Below are 13,642 nucleotides of genomic sequence, written 5' to 3' on the forward strand. Positions count from 1 at the left end.
TGATGTCCTTTCTTTTGAAGTCTGCTCCAATGTTGCACCCACCTCAAGTCAGTAGCCAGGGTAGAAACCTTCCTCCTAGAGGCTGCTGTTGATAGCCGCATCTTTCGACTATCCATCGAGCTTCAAATCATAAGCAATAATCAGCAATCCCAAGCCACGGTGCTGTATATACTGAGGTAAGCCGTGGCGCAGTTATCGTCCTCACGCCAACGAACAATGAAAACCTGGCGTTGACCCTGGTAAGCATTCCACAAATACTGCTCTAGCCCTGTCCAGGACCAATCCTCTTGATAAGGTGCCGCACTCCCAGCTTCATAGACCAGGATCGAGACCACTTGCAGATCCAAAGTGGCCCCTTTAACAGGATTGTACCCAATTTGTTGTCACTCCAGGTGACTCAGAGGTTGCAATCGTCCCTCATGATAACCGTTTTCTCGGTTAGTTGCTGTGTAAAATCTAAGTCAAGTGAGGCAGATATGAATGCCCATCTCCTTCTTTCAGCATCTGTTTAGCACTATTGTTATGGTCGAACATGGCTGAATGGGTCTTCCTGAGGGCAGGGACCAGATGCTGGCACCTATCCAACATTTCGGCACTACAGAGGTACACTATAATTACCTATTCCCGCGAAAGTCACACAGACAGATAACGGTCTCCGCAGGCTTATTCGATATGCAGCTACTGTACTCTTGTACAGGATTCCGTGTGATCTCCAAACGACTGCCCCATGGCTATGGCATGTCACCACCCACAGAATAACCGGTCGAGACAATACAGCGCAATCGAAAGCCGTCAATTCCCGGCGGCCCGCGGTACTGGCGCGAGTCCAAACATGGTATCGACCTTTTCCGTCAGTCACCGCTTAGACCCCGTCCCTCCATCCGCATCGTCGCTTGGACGAGTGTCCGGAAGTCGTTACTTCAAACGGGGGACTTGGACAGACACTGGTCAATACCTGGATTTCGACACAGGCAGAATGATAGTCCTGTTATCTATACTGGCTAGTCAAGTTGATACCGAAAGTGAGGGGTCTTGCACTTGATCATCCATTTTGTACCACAGGGCATGTTGGTCGTCAGTAGCAGGTACCAATAGCATAGGGAAGACCCACGAGAATGACCTCCAAACGATGCATAGACGTTCCAGGTAACGGTTCGGACAAGGCTATCGAGGACCAATATGCGAGAGGCGACCAAGCAAGGCATACTTCGCCTGATTCCCCTGTCATCCCCCGCTCTCTTCAGCCAGCCAGCTAACGTGGCTGTATGCCCTGGACTTTTGCATATTCGATCGGCTTTCCGGGGTTGTTGACAGAGACGATCATTTAGAAGCGTGAGGCGAATCCTGTGTCGGGAAGTTTCACATGCTCTGACACTGAGACAACATCTTCTTCTGCAGTGTTCGCCTAGGCCTCTGTTGCCCCCGTGATTCTCCGATAGGCATGATGGGAAGAGCGATATTCGTAGTTCGCCATGGTCATCACAGAAAGCGGCATTATCGGAGTAGTTAGATGGTCTTTTAGGTCTCGACAGATCATCAACAATGACATTAAGTCCAAGACACTCGCAAGACTTTGACGGATCGCCTAGGCCTGCAGTGACTCCCAAGTGCAAACATGTATCCGATGTTGAAGTCAGCTCGCGAACTTGGATGAAGCACACGGTACTCGGAAATCTGCCGCCGAGGTTTTGCCGGTCTTCGCGTCCCTTGGCAAATCCTTCGGCGTGTCCACCAACCAGCCAAATGTTTCGACGGTTTCGTGGCGGCAACAGCGAGGAGGGAAACAGCCACATGCAACACTGCTGTGTAAGGCCTTTTTCGCATTCCACCGGCGTGACTTGACACATTGCGTGGGATAGCAGGCCAAGTCAATGGCAGACACCGCGCCAGAACTGGCTTTGCCTGCAGCCAGAGAAGTAGTCTACTGCGGAGGTGAGTGATCCTTGCTATGCAGAGCCAGGAATTGAACGCTAATCATGAGTACTTGCAGTCTGCAGCCTTCCACCAGAGGTACACGTCCTTCCCCCAGATATACGGCCCTGTTCGCCCCGGACACTGACCCTTGGACAATAGTATTGTGAGTTTGGAGGAACTGCGAAGAAATGCGAGGAATGGCTTCACAAATATCACCCTGAAATGCATCAGAGGCTATACTCGGCTGGTACGTGATCAACTTCGGGAATACGTCCCTTAAATCTAATCCATATCTCGAAACAGAAGTGTTGAGCGCCAATTTGTCTGCACTTTCGGTGGATGCTCAGAAACGAGCAGAGAAGGATGCAGCCAAGAAGACCGCCAAAGCTGCGGCAGCGGAACAACGTGAGGCTGAGAGGAAGGCTGAGGCCGTTGTCCTCATCAAGAGAGTGGAACGCAATAAGCGAAAATACGTTACGGTTGTTTCGGGACTCGAGGAGCATGGGCTGGAGCTGAAGAAAGTGGCCAAAGAGCTAGGCAAGAAGTTTGCGACAGGTAGTAGTGTTACAAAGACCGCCGCGGGAGGGGAAGAGATCACGGTGCAGGGAGACGTGAGCGATGATTTGTATGACTGGCTGTTGGAGAAATATCCCGAGATTCCAGAGGACAACCTGGACATGAAGGACGAAGGAAAGAAGAAAGGTGGAAGCTAGCTGATTGACAGCTTTCTAGAGCACACGGGCGAGCAAGTGAATATTCTGCGGCACTGTGTTGAACAACCCTTCCATCCCAAAACTCTTTACCATTCCTTTGACCTGACTCGTGATTCACCAGGCTCTCAAGGCTCTTGGTGTTGGTGCGACTTCTTCCACTTCGATTCTCCATCGGCTTTGACTAGAGCGGTGTTCTTCGAAGACCTCCATGTCTTATCAAGCGCGATATTCCTCAGATGACTCGTCTGACTGGGTCTCATACAGCAGCGATTCTTCCCGTAGCGTCAGTGACGGTGACGGTATCAACACCATCGTCGACACCAGGTCGACGTCGAAGGGGAATTCGTGGCTGACGTCATACTCACGCTTCCGCCCAAGGACGCTTCTCGCTGCCCTGAGAGGTAACAATAGCCGGAAGTTGAAGCCTAAGGCGATTGATTACCAGCCTGGTCCGGCTGCTCTTGCCACTGCCTGCGCCACTACCATTGCCTGCGCGAGCGCCAATAATGATGCCCATGCTGGTGCTACCACTATCGGGGCTGCTAAGGTCGCGCCTGCGCTTGTGCCAGAGCCTGCGACCGCATCATTATTAGTATCCGTACCAGCGCTGCAAAAATCACTGTCGGAGGAGTCTCGAAATTGCGAGGGTCTAATCCAGTGCGACCAATTTAGCGGTACTGACTCTGACACCAGCGAACCATCACTGCTAAACAGAACAACTGTTGTTCAGCATGGCGGCACAGAGGCTATATCGCGAGTCTGTCTCCTGCCTTCTCCACCGCTGACCCGTACACCTCTGCTTCCTCACGCCCAAGTCTGGTTCGACCTCACCAGCATGGATCCCAACAATCCAATGCAAAGTCCCAATCTGGCCGACCTCCTCTCCAGTCTGTCCAGCCACGAAGATGCAGGTCGCAAGATGGCAGCTTTCAAGCTGCAATCGCTCATCAATGATCCTTCATTTGCCGAGCACTTTGTCCTCGCCGGTGGCCTCCCGCTACTACGCTCCCTCATCCTCGAGAGTACCGGCAATACGCTTGCCTACAGTTTAGCGAGCTTTGCAAGGTTATTAGAGGTGGATCAAGGGTGGGAAGCTGTGGATGATCGTGTGGTTGAAAAGGCAAGAGCTGCGCACACTATCACTTGGAGAAGTAGATATGCTGACAGGATGTGTTGCATGTAGGTAGTGGAACTGGTCGTTTGTCAACCGCTGGTTAACATTCTGCGAGGCGCCATGGCTATATTGGTGTCCATTGTCTCGCGACCATTTCACGCCGATCGGTCATCGCAGGTGATTACGCCCGACAATGCTGGCGGCTTCCAGGCCCTCAAACCCGCAATTGCAATCTACCCACAGTTCCTGGAGATGCTTGTGACGAGGTTGTCATCTGCCGATCATGCTCTGTGTGCAAACGCCTTGCAACTGATCAACTCTCTCATGCGTGACGCCATCACAAATGACAACGAAACAGAATGGCCCAAATTTATCAAACGGATCCAAGACCTTGGGGTAATCAAGGCGGTGTATGTGCTCATGCAGAGCTCGGCCCTTCAAGACTTGGCGCATCCCTTGCTGGAATTTCAAGCCTTGACCAAAATCCTGCTCCGACGGTGGAGAGATGTTCCGGTCGACTTGTTGAAGCCCGAGCATAGGCGGACGATCAAAGCAGTCCACCTCTCGAGCAATCCGGAAAAGCCGCCCCAGCAAGAAGACCGAAACGGTGCTTCGAAACCCAAGCACAATCCGTACAAATGGAGACGACTCGGTTTCACGGCAGAGAATCCAGAACCCGATTTCGCGGATATGGGTTTCTTAGGAATGATGGATCTTTCGGATTATGTCCGCAAGCATCAAGACGAATTTCAAAGGATTCTGCTGGAACAATCCGTTTCCCTCGAGCAAACGCGCTGCCCGTTGGCTCGAGCAAGTCTGACGATAACGGCAATTCTTTTTGAGCATTTCGAGGTAGACAGAATGGATCTGGAGGACTCTAAGAGCTACTTGGCCCTCGAAAGTAGGACCAACTTCGACAAAGTGTTCAAGCCGCTCTTATTGCACTGGGGCCGACTTCATGTTGCAGGACTACACGCGTTTCTCAGGCTATGGAAGGCAACCGGTGCCGAGACGGATGACTTCCCCAAGATCGTGGAGCTGGTACGGATATTGGTAGAGAGTGTCGTGGGTGGCGCAGACCGTACCACAGGCATCGAAGAAATTGAGAAAGAAATGGCTTCGTTCGAATACAGCAAGCTTCGTGAACTCCAGATGGAGCTGTTGGAGTTGACTTACGAGGATGTCTGGGGTCCGCATCTACGAGGGGCGAAAGATGAGTTGCGAGGCGAAGGCTTGCAGTTTGTCAAGGAGCAGAGAATCCGATGTCTGCTGGCGGGAGCCTGGTTCCCCAACGGCGCCACATATTCGGACCAAGAGACGGGCGGCCCGGTCACGGAAAGCTCTCTTCTCCGGAGCGGGCCAGAAAGCTACCGTTACATCAGGCTTTCAGATAGCCGAAAACACCTCCACTGGGGCGACTTTGACGAGAAGGAAGAGCAGACACCGTCTACGGCGAGCTTGCCGGGCAAGATTGACTTGTCCATCGTCTCGTCTGTGGCTTCAAACGTGACGGCCAACGACCGGTCATCGATCAAATCAGATTCGACCCTGAAGGAGCTGCCGCATGACAAGTTCACCACGACCAAGATCACCATCCACGGCTATCTGCCCAAATCACGTGGCGGACGCGACGGACATTCCCGGACGTCGTCGAAAACGTCGTCTGCACGAAGTGGATCGAAAGAGTCCGTATTACTGACCTTCCAACCCCAAAGCCACAGTGCGGCGTCGGAATGGCTCGATGGGCTTTTGATGCTGTTGGACCAACAGCCCATTACGACGGAGACCAACAAGCTAATAAACTTGATCAGTGATTATGGACTCAAGGTCCGCTTGCTCAATGTGCGATTCAACGATGATGAGGGTATCGTGGAGGGCCTTGATGGGATGGATGGGCCTCAGATTCCAAGCCGAGATGGCTTGGATGAAGACTATTACTACGAAATCTGAGCTGTGGCGAGCGACAGCTCCTCAGATTTTGGGTCTGGTAAGCCCTCACAGTCAGTCAGCCAGGCCGTATTGCGAGGAGTGCGAGGACTGCGATTATGTGACGGCAAGATTAGCGAATGTGTTTATGGTGATTGAAGGTCCACGCAACCAATTCAGAGATGCCTGGGAGTTAGACCTCGTGTGTTGAGATACCCGAATGTTCTAGACCGCTGCAATATGATGTTGATATAAAATGGTCGATGAATGCTTCTTTTGCGGAAGACTGGGTGATATGGTTAGCATCTACGGTGGACAGGGTGAAGTCGGCGCCACAGAGCCACAGACTGGTGGTCGTCTTCAGATATATCTCAGATGCACCGCCCTTGTACGGAGTACTTTGTATTGATTTCCGTGGGGAAAGCTCTTAGGACAGCTACATCAACTGACCTGTCGCCTGTCCAGAGGGCCTGGTGATCGATATACCGAGTAGGAGTGACTTGCCAGGCACAGTACAGGGTACAGGGTACGAGTACAGTGTTAGGTACGGAGTCCTCCACATACTCCGCACCCATGTTGCCGTCCTTGTCCGAAGCATGGTCGGTTCGTTATCTGAGCAACGATCGACAGTCGAGCGGGCCTTGTGGGACAATCATTGGGCTGGCATTGGGGGAGTTGACATACACCTTCCCCAAGCAGTTTGGATGTGAAGCAAACGGCTCTCTCTCGGATCCTCCAGTACCATTGACGTCTCGACAAGGTATCAGTGCTACAAGGATCACAGAAGCTTCTCCGCGCCTCTATCCCGTCTATCGCACGAGCCCATGCCTCCAGCTATCACCAGATACCACTGCCTCGCTAAAGGATCTGTCGACCCTGTCCAATCGTGCCACAAGCACTCCCCCAGACGGCTCATCCTATCCTTATTTCGGCGTGGCTCGATGCAACGTGCATCGCTCAACACCGTTCCATTCTATGATACACTATGTCACTATCTGAAGACAGGTGGCAAAGCCTTGAAGCTGCTGGTCCAGATAACCCAACCCACCTTTGTCGGCGTCTCTATAAGGGCCACTTCTTTCTGGGCTCTCCGCCTCCTGTCGACAGACAATACTTCGGTCAAGAAGAGGTAACTTCCTGAATACAAGGTGGAGCCAATTGCAGAAGTCTTTCTCTCCAGACCTGACCTCTGTCATTCTTTTGTACTCTGTGTCGAAACCCATTGATCGCCGAGACACGCCGATCATCTTCGACCATGGCGGACCTGGAAGCTGACGAGAAATCCGTGCCCATCCGCACTGTAGGAGGTCGGCCAGTGTCGCCCGTCAACCTGGACGAAAAGCGCGCTTCGGTGTCATCTACTCGGGCCGCGCAAAGGATCCTCGCGCACAGCAACGATGCCGACGAGGCCATGAAAGCATTCGCCCGCGGCGAGGTGGTGGAAATCGACGAGGCCACCAGCAAGCGTTTACTCCGCATCATCGACTGGCATCTCATGCCGCTCATGTGTGTGATCTATGGCTTGAACTACCTGGACAAGACCACCTTGTCGTATGCCAGTATCATGGGCATCAAGAAGGACATCGACCTCAAAGGCGACGACTATCAGTGGCTGGGGAGTATGTTCTACTTTGGCTATCTCGCATGGGAGTATCCGACGAATCGACTGCTCCAAAGGCTGCCTCTTGCGAAGTACTCGGCTTTTTGCGTCGTCGCCTGGGGAGCCGTGTTGGCTTTATTCGCGACGGTGTCAAATTTCGGAGGGGCGGTAGCTATCAGATGTGAGTTTGAGCGGTTGTTTCTCTGTTCTCTTGTCTGTTCTCTTGTCTGTTCTCTTGCCTGTTCTCTTGTCTGTTCTCTTCCCTCTTCTCTCTTCTTCCTCATACTGTACCCAATGGAAAAAGATGTCGCCGGATGAAAGCTAGTGGTGCTGGGCTGACATTTCACCATTTATTTAGTCTTCCTGGGTGTCTTCGAAGCTGCCGTCACACCGGGCTTCGCCCTCTTCACCTCTCAATGGTACACCAAACGCGAACAGGGCACACGCACGGGGATCTGGTTCTCCTTCAATGGCTTCGGGCAGATCTTTGGCGGCTTGGTCTCGTACGGCATCGCAGTCGGGGCCCGCAAGCACGGCACCGCCATTGCTCCATGGAAGATTGTCTTCTTGGTCAACGGCTGTCTCACCGCCGCACTGGGCGTTGTCTTCTTCTTCGTCATGCCGGACAACCAGCTCAACGCGCGGTGGTTGACGCCGCGTGATCGCGTTCTGGCGGTCGAGCGGGTCCGGGTCAATCAGCAAGGAATCGGTAACAAGCATTTCAAATGGTACCAGATGAAGGAGGCCCTACTCGACCCGCTGACGTGGGCTTTTGTCTTTTATGCTTTGGTGGGCGATATCCCCAATGGAGGTATATCCAATTTTTTTTCGCAGCTGGTAAGTTTGTCGATGTCGACACTCCGCTCCAAGTTTGAGGCGTGTTCATTTCGCAACCGATTAAGTAAACCAAAACCGACATTTTGCTCACCTCATGGCAGATCGTCTCGTTCGGCTACACTCCTGAAGAATCTCTGTTGTACGGCACGCCCGGCGGTGCAGTCGAAGTGGTCTCGCTCATGTTCTGCGGCTGGCTGGGCGATCGTCTCGGGCAACGGCTCTTGGTGTCCATGTCTGGCCTGATCGTCGCATTGCTCGGCATGATCCTGATCGTCGCGCTGCCGCTGGACAAAAACTCGGGCCGTCTGGCGGGTTACTATCTCACGCAAGCGTCGCCGGCGCCGTTTGTCGCGCTGTTGAGTCTGGTCGCCACCAATGTGGCGGGATACACCAAGAAAACGACCGTGGCGGCCCTCTACCTCGTCGGTTATTGTGTCGGAAATATCATCGGGCCCCAGACGTTTCGGCCCAAGGATGCTCCGAGATACGTCCCTGCCGAGATCACCATCATTGTCTGTTGGGGCGCGTGTCTGATTGATCTGGTTTTCATCTGGTGGTGGTGCAAGCGTATGAACAAACGCAAGGTTGCAATCAAGGCTGAACCGGGCTATGTCAAGCTGGAAAACCAGGAGTAAGTGTCCAGCTCCAGCTCTTTTTGTTCTGTTTTGCTTGTGTCTTATACCTTTTTCTGTTTGCTTCTATCTCTTATGCCTTTTCCTGTTCCTGTTCTTCCTCCTGTTCCTGTTTCTATTTCTGTCCTGTTTTGCTCTGTTTCTGTTCCTGTTCCACCCCTTCCGGCCCAGCCAGACTTTTCTTGCTGTCAAGACCGACCGTCGATCTTCCCTTCCGGTCGACCCCCAGAACTAACCTCGTCTCAACCATACATAGGTGGCTCGATCTTACCGATCAAGAAAACCCCGAGTTCACGTACTCTCTCTAAGTGGTCCTGATGTCCAGCCATCATACTCACACCATTCACCATTGACCATCCACCATCCGCAATCCACCAGCAGTGGGGTGAGACTCGGAGGGATTTCAGTTAAAGCAGGCATCGGACTCAGAGCATGTCTCATGCTGTGGCACAGTATCGATGGCCGAGGGACGGTTGTGCCTGTATGTGTTAGAGTGGAAAGGAGACGGCCGTGATGATCTGATGATTCGCCGTTGTCAGACTCAGAATTAGATTCACGTATATATCAATATATATCATCTAAATCCTACCCCTTGAATAAAGATCCTACTCTACTACTTGAATAAAGATGCTACTCTACTACTTGAACATGAGAGATCGAGTGACTTTTGTTGTAGAACTCTTTCGATCACGTTACTGTTGAAATCTACACTATGGTACTATAGAGACTAGGGTTCAGCTCAGGAGGATTCTTCTATCAAGAGAGATCCTCCATCTTTACTTGAATAGCATTCACATTCTAGAACTTCGTATATTCCAGTCTACCACAGTATATATGATTGAGCTGGTTAGTCGGTACGGACTGTACTGTATCAAGGGAGTGAAGTACTGTACCGTACCAAGGGAGTGAAAAGACAGCCAGTGAGCCGAGAAGCATTCAACTATATCAGTATCAGACTCGGGATTTAGACGCGATCTAGTCTTATATAGGTGAAATGACTACCTCTAGTATCTAGTATCTAGTATCTAGTATCTATGTATGTATCAATCATCCCTCTCACGCAAGGGCCCCATGTTACGTATGTATAAATATAATACAAGTCAAGTTGTTGATAATACTTCATTCCTTCCTACTGCATTCTCGACTCAATCACAAGCAGCCTCAGGAACCTATGTATTGGATCCTGGATCCCTTCTATCGCCTGTCGCCGATGTGGTCGTTGGTCGTTGGTCGTTGGTCGTTGGTTGTTGCAGATGGGAGATAGGGGATAGGGTATGGGAGTGTCAAACTTAGGCACTAACTATAGGCATTCCAGCCCCCTAGCCCCTAAGCCTTGCGCTTTAACCAGAAGGCTGGTAAGGCATCCCTATATAGTCTGGACTCCCCCGATACCCCTTTAATAAACAACGAGGAACATTTCAACCTTTGACACGTTGCCCCCTCTCACCTCACCTCTCACACTCGCCGCCGGTATACACCGACACGGACAGTCCTGGCTGGCACAAGCAGCAAATTTAAGTTGCGGAAGAATTTCTTGATCTTGAGCAGGTTTCCTGGTCGCGGCAGTCGCATGCCGCGAGAGCTGCTGAGGCCCAGTTGAGATGGTGTCTGCAATCTCAATGTCCGGGGGAGGTTTCGCGACTGGAATTTGCGGAATGCAAACCAGCTGACGAGGACTACTACCATCTAGAAGAGCATTCATTACTTGCTTAGTTTCTTTTGAGTGTTTCTCACACACACACACACACACACACACACACACACACACACACTCACACACTCACTCACTCACTCACTCACTCACACACTCACTCGCACAGGGCTGGAATAGAACGAACAGAAATACACAAAAGGTTGGACAAGGAAGAAAAAAACTTACCAGCACTGCAGCCGAGATGAAATACCACTTGGAAGCCGGATCGTGCCGAAACAAGTCTACATTCATGCCGAAGATGCCGGCCAGAAAGATGAGCGGCAGGAGGATGAATGTGATCCAGCTGAGTCGCCAGAGGCTCGCGTTCAACTCAAGCGACAGCCGAGAATCGCGAATGCTGATTGATTTGTACATCTGTGAGAATTGTCAGGATGAGGACAAAAAGACCAGAAAGACCAGAAGCAAGATGAGGAAACCACTACCATCACCACCACCAAATTGCTCTCACTCAGCACCTACCAGATCGATCATGCTTTCAATCGGCTTGGTCAAGTCATTTTGAAGATCCGACCGTAGATTGCGTAACTCGGAGATTAGTACTGATAGAGACGGCACCAGTTCGGGCGACGGGAGCCTGTCGACATCGACATAGCGGCCATAGGCGGCCAGACAGTTTTCCACCCCTTCCATCGCGATGACTTGTTGTTCAATCGACTGGCCCATTTCGACGGCCTGCTTGGAAAGCTTCCACAGGTCGCCCGAGGGCCCATCATCGTCCGGGCTGGCGTAGACGCGTCTCCGAAGCGTTTCAAGCCCCTCCTCGAGCTTGGTGGCTTCGTCCTCCCAGCTCTCCAGGACTTCATGGATCATGGAGTAGATGACGGCGCGGGTGGCTAAGAAACAGACAAGATCCCGGCGGGATTCTGACTCCGACTCGCCGACGATGCCCATGGATTGAATGATACGCTCGTGCCAGTCTCGGTGGCGCCGAGAAGCTTTTTCTCGAATCGCCCCGATGTCGGATTCGCCATGGTCTTCTCGAATGACCAGGACCATCTTCGAGTTATGGGTGCGATGCTCGCCGACAGTGTTCGGAGCTTGGTCGTCTGGGCCGGGAGCGATTCGTCTGTGTTGGAGATAGACAGAGCAACGCGCAGGTTTTCCACTGGTGTCGGTGTCGATGGTCCTAGTGTCCGTGTCTGCGTCTACGTGGAACGACTCGGACGAATCTAACCCATCTCGAGCGGCACTGGCACTGGCACTGGTATTCTCCGACTCAGCCAGAGAGCTTTGGCAACGTTCGAATCCAAAAGCAAAACTGATGCCCGACTTGTCTGCGCTCTGTTCCGGGCCCCTGATGACTGCCTTTCTGGTCGATGCCCAATGGTTCGGCTTCCTCTCCACCCAAGCTTCAAACCGGGCCTTCTCTGGACTCGTGTGCAAGGGCGTGTGCACGACTCTGGAGCTCTGCTCAAGAAGGTCAGACAGCCCCGGCGTTGACTGCATAACTGAAAGAATCAGAGTCAGAACCAGGATCAGGATATGTCCAAGATATGTGTGCGTCTAGGAAGAGAAGATGGGGTTGACCCTCAACAGAGCCAAGCTTTTACATTATGCGCAAGATGCAACAATCATTTCCCTGTCGAGAGTTAGCGAGCGAGCGAACGCAATTCATTCGAGACGAGACTGTGATCTTCAAGACACCATATCATATGCTACAGTGCATAAGCCACGACTGGGGAGATTCGACTCACTGAAGATGACGATGACGATGGCGATGACCATGTAGGTGGAATATCTCCACAAGACGCGTACGTCGCTTGTGTTGCTTTGAGACTGGCCTGTCTAGCTGAACCGACAGTAGTAGTGCCGGCGAGGAGGTCATTTCTCTCCTTTCCCTTTTCAGTTCCCGGTTGAGTTTGGTCGCTATCCATGCGGACCTCGGATACAAAAATGGTGTGGCTCTGGCTCTCGGAAGCGGGTTGAGTATGATTAATGCCTCTCACATAGGCCGTGGCCATTGGGCGTGGGGAAGGCTGAAAGTAGACATTCGGAATGAACGCTCTATCGCCATAGTCGTGCCTGTCGCCCGTGGCAGTACGTCTCAATTCCCCGACGTCGCCGTCGCCCGATTCCAGGTCCCGCATTGGACTCGCGACGGCGGCTTGCCATTTTGCAAATGGATTCTTGATGCGTGAGGCAGCATTGTCATCTCGGTCATCATACCACGCCGCATACTTGGCCTGACGCCTGTATCTGTGCATATCCACGATACTAGATACTAGATACTAGACACTAGATGAGATAGATCAATGGCGTGAAGTTGAAGCCGAAGTGGAAGTTGAAGTTGGGACCAGCTATCCAGGATATGAATGTATCTGTATCTCGATAAGAGGCGGTCTGATCAGGTTCTCAGGCTGGAGAGAAAGCGAAGCAGAGTAGAATCAGGCTGGCGTGGCGGTTAGGCTGCGAGGACCACGCCAGACGCCGCCTTAGAGTTGTACTCCGTACAGTACAGGTACCCTGTCAAGCTCCTGTCATCGATTGGCTGTGGCTTTCACGAGCTGATTGAGCGTGCTGTCCCGACTCGCCTCCATGCTGGCTCTTGGCTGTAAGGCCTACTGTAAGCCTTTGGTCCCCGGACTAGTCAAACTTGCAGGGGCCTGAGGCCTTAACCCCATCACCCTGTCAAAGGTTGAAATGTTCCATGTTCGCTATCAAAGGGGTATGGGAGGAGCCCAGACTATATAGTATACTTGTACTAGCCTTCTGGCTAAAGGACAAGACTGGGAGCGCCTAAGTTAGTGCCTATATGTAAGTTTTACAGAGAGGGGGCAACGAAGAGTAACTTGGCAACTAACACCCAACACCTAAAAGCCAGGGATAAATCAACCAGGCACAAATCAACCGGGGACAAATCAACCGGGCACAAATCAACCGGGCACAAATCAACTAGGCTCAACTCAACCAGTCACAACTCAACCAGGCACAACTCGAAAATGAAAGGTACAGAATGAAAGGCACGAATGGAAAGACACAAAACAACCAGGTACAACTTGAAAATGAAGGCACAGAATAAAGGCACGAATGAAAAGCACAAGTAGAAGACATTATAATGTGGCGCACCCCAGAAACCCAGACCAGGTCGAGGAGGATGGAGAGAGGGATGGGATCGGTCAGATTGGCCCTTGCTCTTGCTGACGCGGCAGCAGGAAGGTAGCATCGCACGAAATCGAAGGCGAGGGCGCCGAA

The 13,642-nt window shown here is 52.0% G+C and overlaps 4 protein-coding genes across 4 annotated transcripts; 3 read left to right on the forward strand and 1 right to left on the reverse strand.

Annotated features, from left to right (window-relative positions):
- Nucleotides 1–2,136: 2,136 nt before the first annotated feature.
- A1O3_09368 (uncharacterized protein) lies at nucleotides 2,137–2,627 on the forward strand (the record flags this gene model as incomplete). Its single annotated transcript, XM_007739462.1, has 2 exons — nucleotides 2,137–2,161; nucleotides 2,218–2,627. 2 exons carry the CDS (start codon nucleotides 2,137–2,139, stop codon nucleotides 2,625–2,627), a joined length of 435 nt encoding a protein of 144 aa, XP_007737652.1.
- Nucleotides 2,628–3,480: 853 nt separating this feature from the next.
- A1O3_09369 (uncharacterized protein) lies at nucleotides 3,481–5,691 on the forward strand (the record flags this gene model as incomplete). Its single annotated transcript, XM_007739463.1, has 2 exons — nucleotides 3,481–3,738; nucleotides 3,811–5,691. 2 exons carry the CDS (start codon nucleotides 3,481–3,483, stop codon nucleotides 5,689–5,691), a joined length of 2,139 nt encoding a protein of 712 aa, XP_007737653.1.
- Nucleotides 5,692–6,922: 1,231 nt separating this feature from the next.
- Nucleotides 6,923–8,739, forward strand: A1O3_09370 (uncharacterized protein; the record flags this gene model as incomplete). The annotated part of the gene is made up of 3 exons (XM_007739464.1): nucleotides 6,923–7,448; nucleotides 7,626–8,104; nucleotides 8,206–8,739. The coding sequence occupies 3 exons, from the start codon at nucleotides 6,923–6,925 to the stop codon at nucleotides 8,737–8,739; spliced, it is 1,539 nt and encodes a 512-aa protein (XP_007737654.1).
- A 1,452-nt stretch (nucleotides 8,740–10,191) lies between these two features.
- Nucleotides 10,192–12,654, reverse strand: A1O3_09371 (uncharacterized protein; the record flags this gene model as incomplete). Its single annotated transcript, XM_007739465.1, has 4 exons — nucleotides 10,192–10,422; nucleotides 10,616–10,804; nucleotides 10,910–11,890; nucleotides 12,145–12,654. 4 exons carry the CDS (start codon nucleotides 12,652–12,654, stop codon nucleotides 10,192–10,194), a joined length of 1,911 nt encoding a protein of 636 aa, XP_007737655.1.
- Nucleotides 12,655–13,642: the final 988 nt, after the last annotated feature.

Source organism: Capronia epimyces (genome assembly GCF_000585565.1).
Source record: "Capronia epimyces CBS 606.96 chromosome Unknown aczIQ-supercont1.9, whole genome shotgun sequence".
NCBI classification, from domain to species: Eukaryota; Fungi; Ascomycota; class Eurotiomycetes; order Chaetothyriales; family Herpotrichiellaceae; genus Capronia; species Capronia epimyces.